Source organism: Lithobates pipiens, unplaced genomic scaffold (assembly GCF_037356315.1).
Source record: "Lithobates pipiens isolate NorthernLeopardFrog02 unplaced genomic scaffold, aLitPip1_a1.2 Scaffold_27, whole genome shotgun sequence".
In the NCBI taxonomy this organism is placed as follows: domain Eukaryota; kingdom Metazoa; phylum Chordata; class Amphibia; order Anura; family Ranidae; genus Lithobates; species Lithobates pipiens.
This window is the reverse complement of record NW_027507788.1, coordinates 139,050,321-139,070,969: the sequence shown is the minus strand read 5'-3', so window position 1 is coordinate 139,070,969 and position 20,649 is coordinate 139,050,321. Positions and strand designations below refer to the sequence as shown.

Sequence of the window (20,649 nt, the reverse complement as noted above, 5' to 3'; positions counted from 1 at the left end):
AATCGTTTAGACACTGGAGTGAATAAATGAATAAGTAAAGACCAAGTTAGTTTCATGCCTAATGACCCGTACACACGATCGAAAAGTCCGATGAGAGCTTTTGGTCAGAAATTGTGACCGTGTGTATGCTCCATCAGACTTTTGCTGGCGGAATTCCCGCCAGCAAAAGATTGAGAGCAGGTTCTCTATTTTTCAGACGGAAAAAGTTCTGATTGGAAATTCTTATGGTCTGCAGCAATTCCAACGTTCAAAATTCCTACGCATGCTCGCAAACAATTAGACGCATGCACGGAAGCATTGAACTTAATTTTCTCAGCTTGTCATAGTGTTGTACATCACCGTGTTCTTGACGGTCGAAAGTTCAGAGAACTTTTGTGTGACCGTGTATATGCAAGCCAAGCTTGAGCGGAATTCCGTCTGAAAAACCATCCAAGATTTTTCCCATTAGAGACAAGCCAGTGATAGCATACGCAGAATTCTGCAAATTCTTAATTTGGCTAAAAATTTGAAAAAATAGAAAAATTCCTAGCTTTCTCTTATCTCTAGACATTAAAAAAGCATTTGATACAATCCTCTGACCGTACTTAAACATTCTCCATAAAAAATTGGGTTTTGGTCCACACTTTTGTATTTGGGTAAATTCTCTTTATGATAATCCATGAGCATTTATACAATATGCCGGATTTTGTTCACCCCTTTTTGATATTCAAAGAGGCACTAGACAAGGATGCCCTTCACCCCCACTATTATTTCTGCTAGTAATTGAACCTCTTGCAACAATAATTAGAATTAATATTAAAGGTTTAGACATTGCAAATTATCATCACAAAATATGTCTTTTTACTGATGATGTCATCTTGTTTGTAACACAACCCTTAACCACTTTACCTAATTTAAATAAGGAACTAGATACCTTTCGAAATGTATACTATATGTTATCAATACTAACTCTAAAACCCTTAATATAAATATGTTGGATGCTGCTATTACTCATATTACAGCAACGTTTCCTTTTCCCTGGGAAGATATTCCCTTATCTTATTTAGGTATTAAATTTAAATTCTCTTACAATTCCCTTTATAGAGTCAATTATCCTTCCATTATACATTATTTAAAATCCCTTCTCAAAACATGGGAAAAACTTTTCCTTCTGTACCCTACATAACTTTCAATAAAAAATTATTGTTAAAAAAAAAAAAACATGGGAAAAACAGCAAGTTTCGTGGGTGGGACGCAATTTTTTCCTAAATTACTTTACTTATTAAGAGTACTTCCTATTAAAATTCCTTCCCATATTTTCCTTTATATGGCAAAATTCTAAACCTCAAATAAATAGAGAAACTCTTTTCAAGACAAAACAAAATGGTGGTCTGGCTGTTCCAGATATTTCTGCTTATTACTCAGCAGCTCAAATTGCACAACTTACAGGTTATCATAACTATCCAGACCAGCTTGACCCTATATCTGTTGATGCTATTCTTTGGATTCCTAAAAAATTTCAGTAATCTATTGATAACCACATTATCAAACATTCCCTATCAATATGGGATACATACAAAATTAGAGGAAATCTTATGTCCTCTTATGATCCCCCATTACTACTTAGATGTAACCCAATGTTTTTACCAAGATTCCATAAACCCCTCCAATTCAAATGATAGACTTCTAAAAATATTTATAAAATATATGATCTGATATCTTCCACTGAAGTTTTGAATCTTTCATCCATAAAACAAACACATGACTTACCTCATCAAGAAATTTCTATATACTTTCAAATTAAACATTTCGTATTCCAAACTATAGGATCGTCTTCCGGTCTAAAAACCCTCACTCTTTTTGAACATTTATGTAAACATTACCCTACTACTAAGGGGCTTCTCTCGATGATATATCCATCTATACTTGAAAAACAGACACCTCATCTCTTTCATACATAACTAAATGGGAAAGTGAACTTGGTGAACCTATAGCAGAAAAAGATTGGAAACAGATTTGTTCCCACTGTTCTATCAACACAGCAGCAGTAGAATCCAAGTATATATTTCTAATGAGATGGTATTTAGTTCCCCAACGCTTAGCCAAATTTAAACCAACAGTCGCTGATAAATGCTTTAGCGGATGTTTGAGTATTGATACACTCTTACATATATGGTGTGATTTAATCATATTTTTATTAAACATGTTTGGTAAACCGCTTCCCAAGGACCCACTAGAAGCCTTACTAAATCTCAAACCAAACAATTTCATAACATTCTTATTCACTGCTGCCAAATAAACTTTGGCAAAAGCTTGGTGGTCCTCTACACCAAATTCCTCATCAGTTAAAAATAAAATGAATTGGTACACGCCTAATGAAAATCTTGCTGCTATTCTTCGATGATTTACACAAATTTTAGAAAATATGGTCCCTCTGGGTTACATCTTTCTTTCCTCCAAATTTTGATAGATCCCTTTTGCACGTGAGATGTACTTTTAAAAACTCTTATACTAATTTTGATCAATCCTTCTCATTCTGATATCCCCATATCCTTTTTTGCTCTTTATTTTTTAACTGTTAATGTATTCTTACTTTAAATTTGTATTTATTGTATAAATTATATACAATATTGCAATTTCTATTCTTAAAATTAATAAAAAATATATTTGAAAAAAAAGTCAGCAGCTACAGTATTTGTAGCTGCTGACTTTTATTTATTTTTTGCCCAGACTAGAGCTCCTTTCTAAACAGTGTTAGCTGCAGTTTTGCTTGAATTTGTTAGTCAAGTTGATCTAAATTTGCTAATGTACCTAATAAAACCTCTTCGCAGATTGACAATGCTGCTTCCAAAAGTGCCTTTTGCTTTTCCATCCAGAGTGGAGACAAAAAGTGTATTAATGGGCAGATCACCGGGTGAAAATAATGGAAAACAATGCAAAAAAGGAAACAAATGCAGTCACCACATTTAAGGATTAATAAGCTTGACAGTATTACTTTTTTGTTTCGGGTTTATTAGTGCTAGGAACTTAGGTGCTCCTGATCTGTACAACATTTCAGGATCAGTATATCAATGAAGTATTGAAGTCAGAGGTTTCCGAATGATAGCCCAGGAACTTTCATTTTCATTATTTATCAGCAATAGAAATCTCCTAAATTTTATATTAAATCTCTGTCCCATTTGAAGGCACATACTGTATGCCTTTTATGTGCTTATGACATGTTTACTATAATGGGAATTGGTATTCAGTATATTTTCATTGAGTATGAATATCCATAATTTATCAGAACATCTCCCAAAATGTTTGATATGGCATTTATTTGCCAATTTGCCATGCCAGACCATTCGGTAGGTTTTGTCTGTGGCAGGTATCTATGTGAAAGGTCTGAATCCTTGATGAATAGTTTTTGTGATAAAGAACACAATTGCTCAAAGTTTGCTTTTCTTTACTATCTTATTACTGTCTAAAAGATTTTAAAGTAATTCACAAGAAATAGGATAAAGAAAAAATCTCTTTACTTTAACACTTATTCTAAGCATTGAAAATACCTTCCTAACCCCTGTCCTTTAGCCTAATTGTCAATCAAACCTTAACCTTTTAGCCTAGTTAACCCCAAAAACATAACTATCACCAAAACTTAGAGGTCAACATTTATCTTCTATTTTAAATACTTTGGCACTGATTTGTACCATTCATGGCAAAGAATGGCATGCAGTAGTATAACAAGCAGTCTTACCTAATGAGGGAAGTTGTTGAAGTAGTCATGTTTCTTAGGAGATGCATTTGGATGGGGAGGAAAACATTTCACCTGATTTTCCACCTGCATGCATTCCTCCTGATCTTCCACCTGCATGCGTTGGTAGGGAAAAGGGCTTCTGTAACATCTGACACTTCAAACTACCAGCACAGAAATCAGACATTGTTTTGAAGTCAGGCTACCAGCCATCATTGCTGGATCCATTTCAGTTATTAACAGTAGTTTGTTTTCACTCATTGCAGAGAGAGGGAAAAGAAAGAACAAGCGGAAAAACAAAAGAAAAAAGGAGATGAGGATCCAATGGATAGTATTCCTCCTCATGTCTGGGAAATATTGAAAAATGCTAAGCCAAGCGAGTATGAAAAAATTGCCTTTCAACATGGTGTCACTGACTTGAGAGGCATGCTCAAGCACCTGAAGAAGAAGAAAGTGCAAATTAAAAAAAGTGAAGGTATTTTATGGGAATAATGCTGGCTATTCATTATTTGGGATGAATTGCCCAACCTGACTGTTTTGTTTATTTTCCAAATTGAGTTAAGGAAGAAATATATAGGTAGACACTGTTGTAAAGTAACAGAATATTTCACCCCCCTAAATCACTAAATTATATCAAATTGGCTAGTGATTGGATGGAGAGGGCACGACAATTATCAGAAATATAATTTACAACTGACATTAAGATATTATTCCATGCTGGGGGGAGGCATTCACAAAGTCCACTGATGACTGCTTTCTAGGCAACCTCTGACTCACCATAGACCATTGACACCAGCCTGGCAACCCACTTTAAAGCTGCCATGACCTGGGTCTTTACACAGCTAGAGACAAAATATTGCTTCTACTATCATACATCATATATCCGTAAAGGATATGTGCAAGACTCTGGGGATTCCCTGGAAGCTGGGAATGACCAGCTCCTGCTGTTCAAGAACTGACTACTAATAAATTCCTAACAAAAGGTAGATATCATGTTTCCGAGGCCATTTGAAAAAATGTCAAGGAAAATCAAAGAACAAGCTTAGTAAAATGATCTGTGAGATGGGCAAAAGAACATTCTTCCCTGAATCTTGCTGTAATGATATCACTACTAGATTCTGAAAATCAAGATAGGAGACCTAACCTTCCCCTGGGGGGGCCATCAAAACCTATAGAAGGCTTGCAATAAACAGTAATGCAATTTTCCATAATCTGCTCTGGAGCTCCCCATAAAAATGCTCTGTTTGATTACACTAGTGATAAAAATGAACCTCCAAGGTATGCTGTCAGACTCCATTAGTACAGCATGAGGGTCAGGCTCCTTGAGGCCACACATGATAAAAACAGACTGGAATTACAGGGCTATAATTTTTAGATTATTTGTCAATCTCTCTACTGCCACTATTATGAGGTTGCAGTACTTTACACCTTACCTGAGAACCTTGCAGGTTCATTGCATAAGATGTAACGGGAGCTTCCTATTTATGCTACAGTTTACTTTTTAAGGCAAGCCATGCACCATCCACAGTAGACAAAGCCAAAACATGCCTGAAATACCTAGGCTTCTCTTTGGTATGGCAGTGAGACATGTTAAAAATAGCTCCACCACTCCACCCAGGTAGACTCTGTTCTGACGCAGCCCACTGATTATGTGAGGCTGGCGGGATATTATTATTACCCCTGTCATACAAGTGCCTATTGTATTTACAAATTGGGCTTCCGATTCATTTAACCCTATTGCAGCCGCCTATCTAAAGTTTAAATCCTTCTGTTACAAGGATGATGCCTGGCCTTTGCATTAGGGTTTCCTTTGGAATTGTCTTGGTATCTCTCTTACCTACTAAAGAACCCACAGTGAGGTGCCTAACATTCCTAGACTGCCCTCAACTGAGACTTTTCACTATTAAAGTCCAAGCCCCAGATATTGAAAATAAACATAAAAAGGCATGCTGCAATTTTTCAGGTCCTTCAGGTAGTGCAGATAAAATATGCCTTCAAGAAGATATTGGAGAACTGAAGAAAATGCAGATAAGGAAAACTAAACTGCTAAGACCCCTGCTATGAGAAAATATTACCTAAACTGAATATATTTTCTTTTTAAAGGAGCAATTTATTGGGAATATGATCAACATGTATAAATACAAAAGTGGTCCATATAGTGAACTTTGTACAGAGTTATTCACTTGAAGATCATTACAAAGGATTGAGTTGAGCTGGCCCACCCTTTGCAGCTATAAAAGCTTCAACTCTTCTGGGAAGGCTGTCCACAAGGTTTAGGAGTGTGTCTATGGGAATGTTTGACCATTCTTCCAGAAGTGCATTTGTGAGGTCAGGCACTGATGTTGGACGAGAAGGCCTGGCTTTCAGTCTTCACTCTAACTCATCCCAAATGTGTTCTATTGGGTTGAAGTCAGGACTCCATGCAGCCAAGTTAAGTTCCTCCACCCAAAACTCGCTCATCCATGTGTTTATGGATCTTCTTTGGGCACTGGTGAGCAGTCATGTTGGAGCAGGAAGGGCCATCCCCAAACTGTTCCCACAAAGTTGGGAGCATTAAATTGTCCAAATTGTCTTGGTATAATGACACCTTAAAAGATCCCTTCACTAGAACTAAGTGAGTTTGACTGAGTTTGGGGTGAAGGAACTTGACTGGCCTGCACAGTGTCCTTACCCAAACCCGATAAAACACCTTTGGGATGAATTAGAGTGGAAACTGCAAGCCAGGCCTTCTTGTCCAACATCAGTACCTGATCTCACAAATGCGCTTCTGGAAGAATTGTCAAATATTCTCATAGACACACTCCTAAACCTTGTGGACAGCCTTCCCAGAAGAGTTAAACTGTTATAGCTGCAAAGGGTGGGCCAACTCAATATTGAACTTTACAAACTAAGACTGGGATGCCATTAAAGTTCATGTGCGTGTAAAGGTAGACGTCCTAATTCTTTTGGTAATATAGTGTATGTGCTTGGCAGCCGTGATTTGCTTTTCATTATCCATCATACCGAGGATTGGACTTTTTATGTAGAGACCCTAGTGGGGACTGCCTGGCATGGGAGTACATTTGTTTGTCCAACACATGATAGGTGGTTTTTCACCTGCGTTTAGTCCCATTGGACAGGCTGCTCACACCTGGTGTCTTTAATCTATTAATTCCTACTTGGTCCAGCAGTAGGAGGTGTGAATGCATGTGTGAGGCATGCAAGCAGCTGCAGTGGTGACTAGACAACATTGTCTTTTTAATATTACAGTGATGGAGGATTGTTTTTTTTGTTTTTTTTAGCACTGACCTTTTTGCTTGATTATTATATATATATTTTCAATAAAGCTTTGTTTTGTACATGCTGCTTGGTCCAATTAGTAAGGCCCTATTGGATTCCTTTCAGCCCTTGTATGCCACTTATTCCATGGTGGTCTTTAATGTTCATAGATGGCACAATCAAAGGATATAGTAGGCATAAAGTTTATGGCACATCAAGTAAAAACATGATCGGCAGCTGGACTTGGATTTACTGTCTGTTGTCTATGTCCATCGCTACATACAGATGTCTAGATTTAGAACATATTAACCATATAACATTTCTTTTTTTTTTTCTTGTGCAGCATTTAAACGGAGATTAAATAACTGCTATACAGTAGACAAAGGTCAGAAGATTAAACTGGAAGTAGAGTTGACAAACCCTGACCTGCCTGTTAAGTGGATGAAGAATGGGCAAGTGATAAAACCTAGTGCCAAGTAAGTGAAAGTGAATGTGACTAAACTATGAGAATTGTAATTCTCTATTCAAAACTACTCACTCTGGAGGATTGTGCACGGAAGCCATGATCTTGGCCAGGGCCGTATTAACATAGGGGCTATTGGAGCTGCAGCTCCAGGCCCCTTTCTCAAGAAAGGCCCATTTGCCCAAAAAAAAAAAAAGATCGACTTCGAGGATTGTAGCTCGGTGATCAGGAGTCACAGAGACCCCACATTTGGGGGATAGGTAGCTAAAGACCCACTCCAGCACTGGTTAAAATATTGGGCTGCTATCATCTACGGTTCCAGAGATACGGGGCTCCTTGCATAGCCTGTCAGAAGCTACATACAGAGCGGTCAGTATAAATACAAGCTGGAACACTCTGCAGCAGACTGAGAGGATGAACTCACAGGGTTTATAATAATAATTTGTATATTACTTATGATAATTAACCCCTTGCCACCCAGGCCCATTCTGAGACTTCTCTCCTACATGTAAAAATCATAATTTTTTTTATGCTAGAAAATTACTCAGAACCCTCAAGCATTATATATTGTTTTAGCAGAGACCCTATGGAATAAAATGGTGGTCTTTGCAACTTTTTATGTTACACGATATTTGCGCAGCAATTTTGCAAACATTTTTTTTGGAAAGAAACTGTTTTATTCATAAAAAAACACTAAAGTTAGTACACAACAAAAAATCGTGCTAAGCGATGCTTTACATTTTTTTACAGGTTACATGTTTAGAGTTACAGAGGAGGTCTAGTGCTAGAATTATTGCTCTCGCTCTAACGATCGTGATGTAACCTGTGTGTATCTGGCTCTGATACTAACCAGTGCCTACCCAGGGACTGACTAGTATCTCTCCCCAGCCTGTCCCCACACACCCTCTCACCTGCTGACCTGTGAATGGGGCAATCACTCCCGCAGTGTTATTGTGTTCTGCCAGTGAATACAATGATTAGTGTTGCTAATTATAGCTGGCAGCACTGATTGTTTTGGGGAAAACCTGACAGGCTGGTTGTACTCAAGTCGGTTAATAGGTTGACTTGTGTAAAACCAGCTAGCCCATACATAGATCGACTATGGCTGGTTTCTGCTTAATTGGTGTAATTTCAATCCATGTCTGGCCCGCTTAACCGCTACGCAGTCCCTAAACATCCTTCCACAAACCTTTACATTTTTCCTTTTACTTCATTATTTCATCCTCCTCTCCTATACACAGTGCCCACTGTCATACTCTCCACACTTCTCTCCTATACATAGTGCCCACTGTCATATTCTCCACACTTCTCTCCTGTACATACTGCTCACAGTCATAACCTCCACACTTCTCTCCTATACATAACGCCCGCTGTCATATGCTACACACTCCTCTCCTGTACATAGTGCACGCTGTCATACACTTCTCTCCTGTACATAGTGCCCACTGTCGTACCCTCCACACTCCTCTCCCATACACAGTGCCCACCGTCATACCCTTCACACTCCTCTCCTCTACATATTACTCACCGTCATACCCTCCACACTCCTCTCCTATACATAGTGCCCACTGTCATACATCCAACACTTCTCTCCTATACATAGTGCCCACTGTCACACCCTCCACACGCCTCTCCTGTACATACTACTCACTGTCATACCCTCCATACTCCTCTCCTATACATAGTGCCCACTGTCATACCTCCAACACTTCTCTCCTATACATAGTGCCCACTGTCATACCCTCCACACTCCTCTCCTGTACATAGTACTCACTGTCATACCCTCCATACTCCTCTCCTATACATAGTGCCCAGTGTCATACCCTCCAGACTTCTCTCCTATACATAGTGCCCACTGTCATACCCTCCACACTTCTCTCCTATACATAGTGCCCACTGTCATACCCTCCACACTTCTCTCCTGTACATACTACTCACTGTCATACCCTCCATTCTCCTCTCCTATACATAGTGCCCACCGTCATACCCTCCCTCCACACTCCTCTCCTATAATTACTGCTTACTGTCCTACTCTCCACATTTTTCTCCTGTACATAGTGCCCACTGTCATACCCTCCACACTCCTGTACATATTGCTCACTGTCATACCCTCCACACTCTTCTCTTGTACATAGTGCCCAATGTCATACCCTCTACACTCCTCTGCTGTGCATACTGCCCACTGCCATACACTTCACACTCCTCTCCTATACATAGTGCCTTCTGCCATACCCTCTGCACTCCTCTCATGTACATAGTGCCCACTGTTAGACCCTCCACATTCCTCTCCCTCACCTGCACATACTTCCCACTTTTATACCATCCATACTCCCCCCCCCCCCATGCCTCTTACCCACAAAAACTGTTATTTAAAGTCATGATCTTGGCGCAGCACTCTGAAGGGATGGTGTTCTCAGTATGACATGTATTCAGAGCAGCGTGCATGTGCTGGTGACAGCACTGGCTGCAAAAATAGAGAATATATTCTAAACGGAGCACATTTGGGAGATATTTCTTGTACCTGCCGGTAAGCTTAAGGCTCCATGCACACTGGAGCTCATAAACTGCAGTTTATTGGAGTTTGGGTGTTTTTTTTTTAAAGCCCATAAATGACACTCTATGTTAGCTTATGTGTCCATGCACACATGGACGTTTTTTAGCTTTAACGAGCAGTGGAGTTTTTGGGCTTTTTTCTGAATGCCAGAAATTCGCATTCAAAGCTCCAAAAAATTACAAACACCAATAAACGCAAATAAACGTTCATAAACGCTCATAAACACGCATTAATTAGTGTTTGGCGTTCTATTTTTTCAATGCATTGTGGGAGTTTGGAATGCAATGTGGGATTTTTGGAGTGTCCTCTGTGTATTTTTATTAAAAACGCCCATAAACGCTAACGTTCATAAACGCTAGTACAAAAAGCTGTTAAAAGCACGTTTTTCAACCAGTGTTTTCTGACAGCAATCTGGCGTCCATAAAAAGCTTTTTTGAGCTTCAGTGTGCATGGAGCCTTTGTTCACTTTTTTTTCTTCTAAATTCCAGCTTCCCTATGCACTAATATAGCATTCATGTACTTTTCTTTTGCAAAAATATAAACGCTTTCCATTAAATCTACAGACACTTTACTTGTTCTCATTCATGTTTCCAGACGTTTCCATTTGTAATGTCTTACTTCCTAATCAGACTAGAAGTCATGACATAGGAAGGAGTTGACCAGCTGATCACATTAGCACACACCCTGCATCATCATCCTCCTACCTACCCATCCATTCCCAGCTGCACATTTTTTAATCAATCAGTGCAAACCCTTCTTACTAAATACACAAGATACAATCAGATTGCATAGTTTATGGCCATCTTTATACAAGTGCATAGGAGGGAGTGGACAGAAAGACTCAGCTGCCAAGCCCCATTCATATCTCTGCATGGCGGGAACTCGCATTCGCACATGTGTTTATGTGTTTTTTTTTCTTTTTGCCATGGGGGGGGGGGGTGTTTGCTCACAGCAATCGCCCCAAGCTTCAGAACTTTTTATGGGGTTTGGTGGGATTTTTACTGTGATTTTTGCTGCAGCGCATTTCTAAAATGCAAGGAAACGCGCAGATGTGAATGGAGCATCATTGTTTTTGTGTTAACACACCAATTTCACTTTCAGACCCCACATCTAGCATAGTGGGAAAGAACGTTTTGTGTCTCATTTTTTCCTGTGACACGCACAGGACAGCATGTTGATTTCAATTGGCTGCATTACATGTGATTAACCACTTACCCACTGGAACCTTAAACCTCCTTCCTAACCAGACCAATTTTCGGCTTTCAGTGCTCTCACATTTTGAATGACAATTACGCAATCATGCAACACTGTACCCATATGAAATTTTCGTCCTTTTTTTCTCACAAATAGAGCTTTCTTTTGGTGGCATTTGATCACCTCAGGGATTTTATTTTCTATGCTATAAGTGAAAAAAGGCCGAAAATTTTACAAATAACTGATTTTTCTTCATAAATGTAGGCTAAAATGTATACTGCTACATTTCCTTGGTAAAAATAACCCAAATTAGTGGACATTATTTAGTCTGTGTGAAAGTTATAGAGTCTACATGCTATGGTGCCAATCACTGAAAACTTATCACATCTGATCACACCTGATGTACTGAGGCCTCTCATTTCTTAAGACCCTACCCTAACAAGCCAGGAAAGTACAAATATTCACAAAATTACCCCTTTTTGGAAAGTAGACATTCCAAAGTGTTTAGTAAGAGGCATGGTTAGTTTTTTTGAAGTTGTCATTTTTTCCTACATTTCTTTGCAAAATTAAGATTTTTTTTTCACACCAAATTGTCATTATAACAGGTTATTTCTCTCACATGCCATGTACATTCCACAAATGACACTCCAAAATACATTCTACTACTCCTCCTAAGTATGGCGATACCACATGTGTGAGACTTTTACACATCCTGGCCACATACAGAAGCCCAACATTGAAGTAGCACATTCAGGCATTCTAGGAGCATAAATTACACATATAATCTCTCAACTACCTATTACACTTTTAAAGGTCCTGGAGCACCAGGACAATGGAAACGCCCACAAAGTGACCCCATTTTGGAAAGAAAACACCCCAACTTATAATCCATGAGGCATAATGAGTTTTTGAATAATTCATTTTTTTCCAGAAGTTTTTTTACATTGTCCATTTCACACGATATTTCCAACACATAGCATTTACATAAAAATCACACCCCAAAATATATTCTGCTACTCCTCCTGTGTATAGCGATACCACATGTGTGAGACTTTTACACAGCCTGGCCACATACAGAGGCCCAACATTGAGCCCCCATTCACACCTGAGCGTTTTGTAGCTTGAAGCCTGAAGCTACAAAACGCTGGAGGAGAAAAAAATCTATTATTCTCAATGGAGATGGTTCACATCTCCACTCCAAGTCGCCTAAAGCCAAACACCTGAAGCTCAAACAAGTTCTGGACCCTATTTTGTCACTCAAATCAGGCAGTTTTGGAAGTTTTTCTTCTTTTAACATTGGTGACCTTTTGTCCTGCAAAAAATCGCGGCAAAACGCGGTAAAAAATGTTGCAAAATCACTGTAAAATCAATTTTCTGCCTGAAACCGCTATGCTCAGGTGTGAATGGGGCCTGAATTAGCACATTCAGGCTTCTAGGAGTATAACTTACACATCTAATTTCTTTACAATCTATCTCATTTTTGAAGGACCTTCATATTTCTAACATACCAAGAATTACACCCAGAATACATTCTGCTGAGCAAAGGGTAAACAAAAGATTACCTGTGGTTTTAGTACTGCAGTTGTCCATGTAGTCAGCGACAGTGAATGGAATTGTCCAGGCAGAAGGCAGGAATATTGTCCATAGTCAGTACAGGCAGGGATACTGTACATATACAATCCAGGGTGAGTGTAAGTAGAGACATTGCCAGCAGTGCCAAAATATTGGTCCTGGTAGTAAGCAGGAACATGGTCCAAGTAGCAGGCCAGGAAAGAATGGGAACAGGAGTAGAGGCTTTTCCCACCCAAATCTATTTGAAGCCTCTGAGTCTCCAGACCCTAATCTGGGAATGAGAAAACTAAAAAAATAGTTTTCTTCATCCAGAAAAACATTTCTGGAGCCCTTCACATATGTGAGACCCATGTGTTCCCACTAGCATAGCAGGGTAAATGATCAGTCCAAGAGGCAGGCAAAAAACGTGTTCAAACAGTCCAGGGTCAGTTCCAGAGCAGGCAGAGGTAGGTACAGTTTAGCGTTAGGCAGAAGCTTGGTCGTATAAAATGGCAGGGTCACTTCTGGAGAAAGGTATGTGCAGTGGCATAAGGGGTGTGGAGGAAAATGACATGAAATGAGAATTACATTTACCATACTTCCCTAATAATGTAGAGGAGTATGGTAACGGCAGAAACATTCACCTATACAGAGGCTTGTTTGGGAAGGACATTGGGGACAATAATACGTGGTGTCTTTTCTAACTCCTCCTCTGGAGCACACCCGGCATTTCTGCTGACGTCTGTGGCCTGTTTCACGGGGGGGGGGGGGGGGGGGTTCTCAGGAAAGTGCTCACAGAATCAATGCAAATATTTTCTGGTGGGCTTTCAGGGTACAAGAGCAGAGATTACTTGTTCCTGGTAGTGCAGATAGGATACTGAGGTCTCAGTAGATTTTTGGTAAATATTAACATAAGGTGTTATACATCGCCAAACTGAAAAAATAAATGGACATTTTTATACCAATGACGGGATTTTCTTGGGAACGTAGGGTTCAATCATCTGATCATTGAAGTCCACTCCCCCCATAGATACAAGCTGGTTTCTGGATTGGGCACTGATATATATCAAAAAACTCAGTTGGGCTCTCCTCTCCTCTCACGCTACATCGATGTGAGGATAGCGATGAACTCCTGATGACCCTGCTTTACCTGCATTGTTTACATCTGTGATCGCTCCGTCATTGGACAGAGCGATCACATGGTAAAGGGCTGCTGTCATTGGCCCTTTACCGCGATCCGTATTGCGCCGGGTCTCGTGAACTTGGCGAGCATGGATGTTCTCGTGAGCGCGCCCCAGGGGGCATGCGGGAGCGGTTTTCTGGGGGGACATCAATGTATGCCCTCCCAGAGTTATCGAACCGCCCTGTAGCCGTAGTTCGGCTATGGGCCGGTTGATAATTGGTTAATAGGACAATTTGGTGATTTGTGGGTTGCACATATTTTTTTTTGCAGCATTTGCCCCTCATTTTATTACATGGCAAAATTTGTGTTTGCTTCTGTGTTTGGTGTGCCATTAACAATTAATGGCACTGAAAGCGCCACTAGTAATTGTAGGTGCATAAACATGGCCATACACTATACAATCAATCTGATTGTACAATCTTATTTAGATTTACCAAATTTATATAATAGGAGGAAACACCTATCTAGCCAATCACTCTGTATTCAATAAGGAAGGCCTTTACACTACATAGTTGATTGTATAGTGTATGGCCTTCTTTATACGCCTGAAATTACATAGTTGCGCTTTCAGTGCCATTAATTGTTAACGGCACACCAAACACAGAAGCAAACACACATTTTACCATGTGAAAAAACGAGGGGCAAATGCTGCAAACACGCAACCCACAAAACGCCAAAATGTCCCATAAGCGACGTCTAGTATCGTTGAAATGAACAGGCTGCCCTATGCGTGTCACAGGAAAAATGAGACAAAAAACATGTTGGGGCTTGACAGCTGAGTGTTTCTGTCCACTCCCTTCTATGTACTTGTACTAATATGACCTTTCACTATGCAATCTCATTGTATATTGTGTATTTAGTGAGAAGGGTAATTATTGATTGATTGCATTTCATTTAAAAAATGTGCAGCTGGTAATGGGTAGGTGGATAATGCAGGGTGTGTGCTAATGAGGTCAGCTGGTCAACTCCTTCCTGTGCCACGACCAAGAGTCTGTTTAGGAAGTAAGACATTATTAATGGATACATCTGGAAACATGGATGAGGACAGTGAAGTGTCTGTTAATGGAAAGCATTCATATTTTTGCAAAAAAGTACATGAATTCTATATTGGTGCATAGGGGAGCTGGAATTTAGAAAACAAAAAGGAACAAATGTGAACTTTTCTTTTAAGAAGCCAAACAGGTAACTGCATGTTACAGATATATGCAGGTATCATACAGCTCTTTTTCAGGACTCTCCCAAAATATAAGTATCCTAAGTAAAAACACTTATCGATTTAGTCTCAGCACTTCAAGTACCTTTAGCTTCACAAGTATCTCTGCAATCAAAAAGTCCAAGCTGAGTAAGCCAGAACATGGAAAGTATCTTAATAAATAGTTGCAGTATTCCTGAGAAAGTAAAAGTAAAACACCCTGTGTGTCAAGAAGACTTTTCAACTTAAAATGAGACCGTGCATTTCTTTTATATTTATAGATATGTATTTGAGAATGTTGGTCTCAGAAGAGTGCTCACAATCAACAAAAGTAGCCTGGCAGATGATGCTGAATACGCGTGTGTAGTTGGTGATGAGAGGACTACAACCGAACTTTATGTTAAAGGTAAGGTTCAAATAGCTGTGATAGGCATTTTATTTGTAAAAATATCTTAAAATAAATGAATCCTCTGCTTTCATGTATGAAATAGTTACCTAGAATAGAGTTATATGTCTTTCTACATTGGCAACATCTTAAGTTCGAATGCATTGCATGGAATGGTGGCAGAGGAGTGTGTTTGAAGTAATTTAGGATGCATATAACTGATGTCACAGTGTCTCAGTAAATGTTCTCGACTTTTTTCTAGTAACTAGAAATACCATTATGGTGATATAACGCCAAGTTATGTTCTTAAACTATGTGTGTTATTACAGATCACTTCAGGTTCTTTGGAATATGTGGATTCTGGTAAGCCAGGTTGGAGGAGGCATCAGAATTATGGTTTAAAGATATTTCCTATACTTTAGACTTTGCATCTGTAGCACTACCCCCGCAGGACTCGCTTGGTAATTTGGGTTGTTTGTTCTGCCTCTCGACTCCAAGAAGAACCTCAGCCATCTGGTTGAATGAAAATCATTGTAAGACCATTTAGTGGTAAATTAAAGCGGAGTTCCACCCAAAAGTGGAACTTCTGCTCAATTGTCTCCTCTCCCCCTCCAGTGCCACAATTGGCACCTTTCGGGGGTAGGTAGGGCAAGGATACCTGTCTTTGACAGGTATCCCGTTTACACTTTCGGAAGTCCAGGCCGCGGCCTGTGACATCACCGTGGGGCTCCCTCCTCCTCCCTCCTCCTCTCCCTGTCACCAGGCCAGTAGAAGAAAGGAGCGGTGCCTTGCCCAGTAGGTTTCCCAGCATGAAGGCTACACTGCCGGGTATCCATACTCACAATGCCAGCGGCAGCACCCAACGGCTGATGAAAACATCAGCTGCGGTGCCGACATCGTTGGACTCCAGGACAGGTAAGTATCCTATTGGTAAAAGCCAGCAGCTGCAGTATGTGTAGCTGCTGGCTTTTATTTTATTTTTTGGGGGGGGGGCGGAACACCGCTTTAACCCAATGTAATAGTATGAGTTGGAATAAATGATGGTTTGAGCATAAATGTGCACACAGAAGGTAGGTTTAGACACAGTCGACTAAACAGTATAATCACTATACCAAGGTAACTTAGAATAGTTCTGTACCACTAGACTGGAATTAACTAATGAATCTGCAAAGTCAGCAATAAACAGTGCATATAAGCCTTAACTGTAAGTAATAGTACTATCACTAGTTTAGAGTGCACTGTAGGACAATGCCTAGGATATAGTGCAATGTCACTTGAGAGGTACCTCTTTAGCATAAAAACAGATCATGTTAAAAGTCCCAAACCAAAGAATTCTCAAGTTCTATTGGAAAAAAAGGGGAGGAGGTGCTGAGAAATTTAACAAAAAAAAAAAGAAAGATATCACGTGTGAAAAACTGTACCTCAGAGTGCATTTTCAAAGTATAGTACCAATTTTCCGACCACATACAGGATCAAAGCCATTCAGGAGTGCATAGTACATAATATAAAATAATAATGTAAAGGACTTAAGTCTGTGCAACTTAAATAGAGTACATTAATTATGGGAAGGTCCCACCATGTTTCACACAGATTTTGAACAACTTGGGATTGAAGTTATAGTTGTATATATTCAAGTGTTTTGCATATATGCAGTGTGAATTGCAGGTCCTTGTCTTGGAGACTAGGGTAGACCTATGGATTCACACTATATGCAATAGCTATACATGTGACCACTGCACTGCAAGTTAGTATATTCTGTAGTCTGCAGGGACATTCATACAAGCTCCCAAGTGTCCTGTTCAATGTAGTGGCTGCTTATCATAAGCTGTTGTCATGCAGGACATCCATAAAAGATCCCAAATGTCCTGTACAGCATAGCGATTGTCTAACATATATTGTTGTCATGTCATGTAAAAAGCAGAATGTAACTTTGAAAAGATAGGCAAATAGGCAATAACATATGTGTGTTTTTGCTGGGTCACACCAGTTGCATCAAAGGCAGAACCTACCTATCTCAGGGTCCACGGGCAAATGCCTACAGAAAGGGCTTAGCCCGCCAATGGCATGTTGACATACATGTGTGATGGCGCAATGACATCATGACATGCTAATGTTTAAGGAGACAAGTACAATACCAAAATGGGCATGTGGTCACCCAGGATAACCCCATAGTGACGGACAACAGTAGAAATCCAGCACAGACTCAAAAAATGACTTTTAATAGAACGTTTATAAAAAACAACAAATAATAAATCATTCTTGAAAATCCTATTCATTGCTAGCTAATTATTTTGTAAATTGTTGCCATAGAAGTACCAGATTATGTAAAACTTTCATTTGTGGCATAATCAAAAGATAAATGAAGAGATGTGGTAATGTACTTTGAATATGCACTTGAAGGTACAATTTATGATTGTGATTCTGCAGGGGTTTGCATTTGGCAAAAAAACTGGCAGATGGCCTAACTCATGTTTAAGAATGTAATGATTAAGCAGGCATTAATCTTTGAGGGTATCAGTCTTATGTGCACGTTTTAACTTTTGGCCAAGATATTTTTTATTATATTCTTGTATATTCTGTGTATATTTAATAATGTAATACATAATACACGTTTTCATACATGTTGTGTAGTTGTTTTAGGATTATCATGTGGCAGTAGACTATTTTGAAATCTTTTGGTGGAGTATTGAGTTTAACCCAGGTTTTTACACATCATTTCTTTTGACATACCCTTTAGCATAAGCAATACGTAAAGATCTCTGTGTAGAAGCTGTGAAGGGGCAGTCTTTAATAGACATGGGCGCTGTCAAAAAATTTGTTTAGTTTCGTTCCGTTTTGTTCCATATGAAAAAAAAAATCGTATTTCGTAATTTGTGTACGAAATTTAATTCGGATTCGTACGAAATACGAATTTTCGTTAGATTCGTAAACTTGTTGTTAAAATAACAAAAGTTCGTTATGATGAATTTATCATTTTGAAGGGTTCCCACCATCCCTGTGCTGACTTCCTGGGTTTTTAACTTTTAGGTTTGTTAATTTTTCGTAACAATTACGAATGTTCGTTATGATGAATTTATCATTATGTCCCTGTGCTGAGTTCCCACTTCCCGGGTCTGTGCACCTGCTTTGTGTCCATTATGAGGGGTTCCCACCATCCCTGTGCTGTGCTAACTTCCTCTGATTGGTGAACAAAACACCAGTCATGTTTCTGTTAATTTGGATCTGAAATTCGTTAACGACATTTCGTATTTCGTATGAAATTCATAAGCATAAAAATTTGTATTTCAGATTCGTACGAATGTATGAATTTCCGGAAATTCATACGAATTTTCGATTAATACGAAACTAATCACACATGTCTAGTCTTTAGTCCTAACTCTACAGCCAGCTAGTGCTGGGGCCCAGTTGTACTGTTAAGAGGGGGGTAGGTTGCGCTATGGTAAGAAAGAGGCATATCCATAGTGTGATATCGTTTAAAAATGTGAAGTTTATTCAAATGGATTAAAACTACTTACAAAAGAAAGAGTTGCAATTGCGTTTGTTTGTACAGCTTTAAAAGTCCCGCTCGGCTTCCTCGCCGTCTGAGCTAAAGGTGTACGTTGCCTGGCCACGCCCTACGCGTTTCGTCATTCAGACGTCGGAACGATATCACACTATGGATATGCCTCTTTCTTACCATATATAACGTGGCACACTACACTCACGGAAAAACGAGGGACCCCCAGCATCACATCAGAAGCAAGCCAGAGAGCGACACAGTAGCTGATATTGTGAAGGCTGATCCACCCCGGATGGGGTCTTTTTCTGGTGAGAGCATATTATATATGTGGCCACTGAGCACTGGGAACAACATCGGAAGTCACCCCCCCTCCCTCACTCACGGAAGATTCCGTCACCTATTTTAGCTTATCCCCATTTTGTATGCATATGTTTCACTTTTAATTTTTACTGTATATTTTCTTATTTTTATTCACTAATATTGTGTCACTAATTGCAATATTAATTCGTTCATATTCTGCACCAATTTTTTGTCACATCAATTTGACTAACCACAATCACCTTATTCACCGGCAGTTCACAGATATAAAATCTTGCTTTTTATTCCCAAAAAATTTTTTTTTTCCTTTTTAATTAACTTATGTTTATGGTTTATCTATGATATGCAGATATAATTTTTAGTCTTTATGACGCAAAAATTGGCACATGTAGATTCACTGGCATTTGCACTTTATTAACTGTAATTAGGAAACAGTATATTGTCATAATCATTTATGGTATTTTCACTTTATGGTTTCATTTCACTATTTTCTATTTAATTGCCAGCACGCTGAGAATTATATGTAAATCAGATTTCTCATTCATGTGTTCCTAGCAGAAAATGGTATAGCGCCATATCTATTCCTTTTTTCTCCTTTATTCCAGTTGTACTGTTGGTGCACATGAGTAAAGTCATAGTCACACCTGCAGGCAGCAAAAAGGCTACTAGATGGCTGTATAGTCAGATCCAAAAAGGCTCAGTCTCTTTCTCTAGCAGCATAAATTCCCAGAGCAGCAGCTCACCAGTCCCAGAGATATTGCAGCTCACCATCTGCTAACACACAGCCATTAGTGCACTCTTTGCTCTGCACCAAAGTGACTTTGTCTGTTGGCCCTCGCCTCAAACTCAGCACTTTGAATCCCGCATAAGCTACCAGTATGCAGCAGTGATGGTGCACCCTTAACAACAATATGCACTCTCCAGGCTCCCTCATGGCAAGAGGAGCTGTGTCATGTACAGCCAGAGATAATGCAGCTATTATCCCTCTTACTGACAATATCCTATCTGGGGAATGTAGTTCAAAAGCTCTTGATTACACTGTAGAGTTTCTTCTCGGGATTACAGTTCCCATAATGCATTGCTACCTGCCTCAGTCTTTTTAACTATTCCTGCTCATTAGCTCCCCCTTTTGCTGAAAAAGCTGTAACCAGTTCAGCACAACAGAGAGCATCTGCAGCCAGCGTGTCAGGTCACCTAAGGCCAGGTGACAGATTGTTGGGGTCAGGAGTGCATCGCTAAGGTAGTGTACCCTATGGCTGACTGCTGTGGATGGAGTTCTGGGTGGTTCGGGAAAGAAGGTCACGCCCCCCAAGTTATAGGTAAAATAACTGTAAAGTGTA

At 39.5% G+C, this 20,649-nt stretch overlaps 1 protein-coding gene across 5 annotated transcripts in view; it reads left to right on the top strand.

The window, feature by feature from the left end:
* Window positions 1-20,649, top strand: part of LOC143934174 (myosin-binding protein C, fast-type-like) — a 242,826-nt gene that overhangs the window by 110,930 nt on the left and 111,247 nt on the right. For all 5 annotated transcript variants that reach the window (XM_077457560.1, XM_077457562.1, XM_077457563.1 and 2 more), the window contains 3 exons: window positions 3,979-4,187; window positions 7,314-7,446; window positions 15,389-15,513. In XM_077457560.1, coding sequence (XP_077313686.1) covers window positions 3,979-4,187; window positions 7,314-7,446; window positions 15,389-15,513 — 467 coding nt within the window. The remainder of the gene's footprint in view (window positions 1-3,978; window positions 4,188-7,313; window positions 7,447-15,388; window positions 15,514-20,649) is intronic.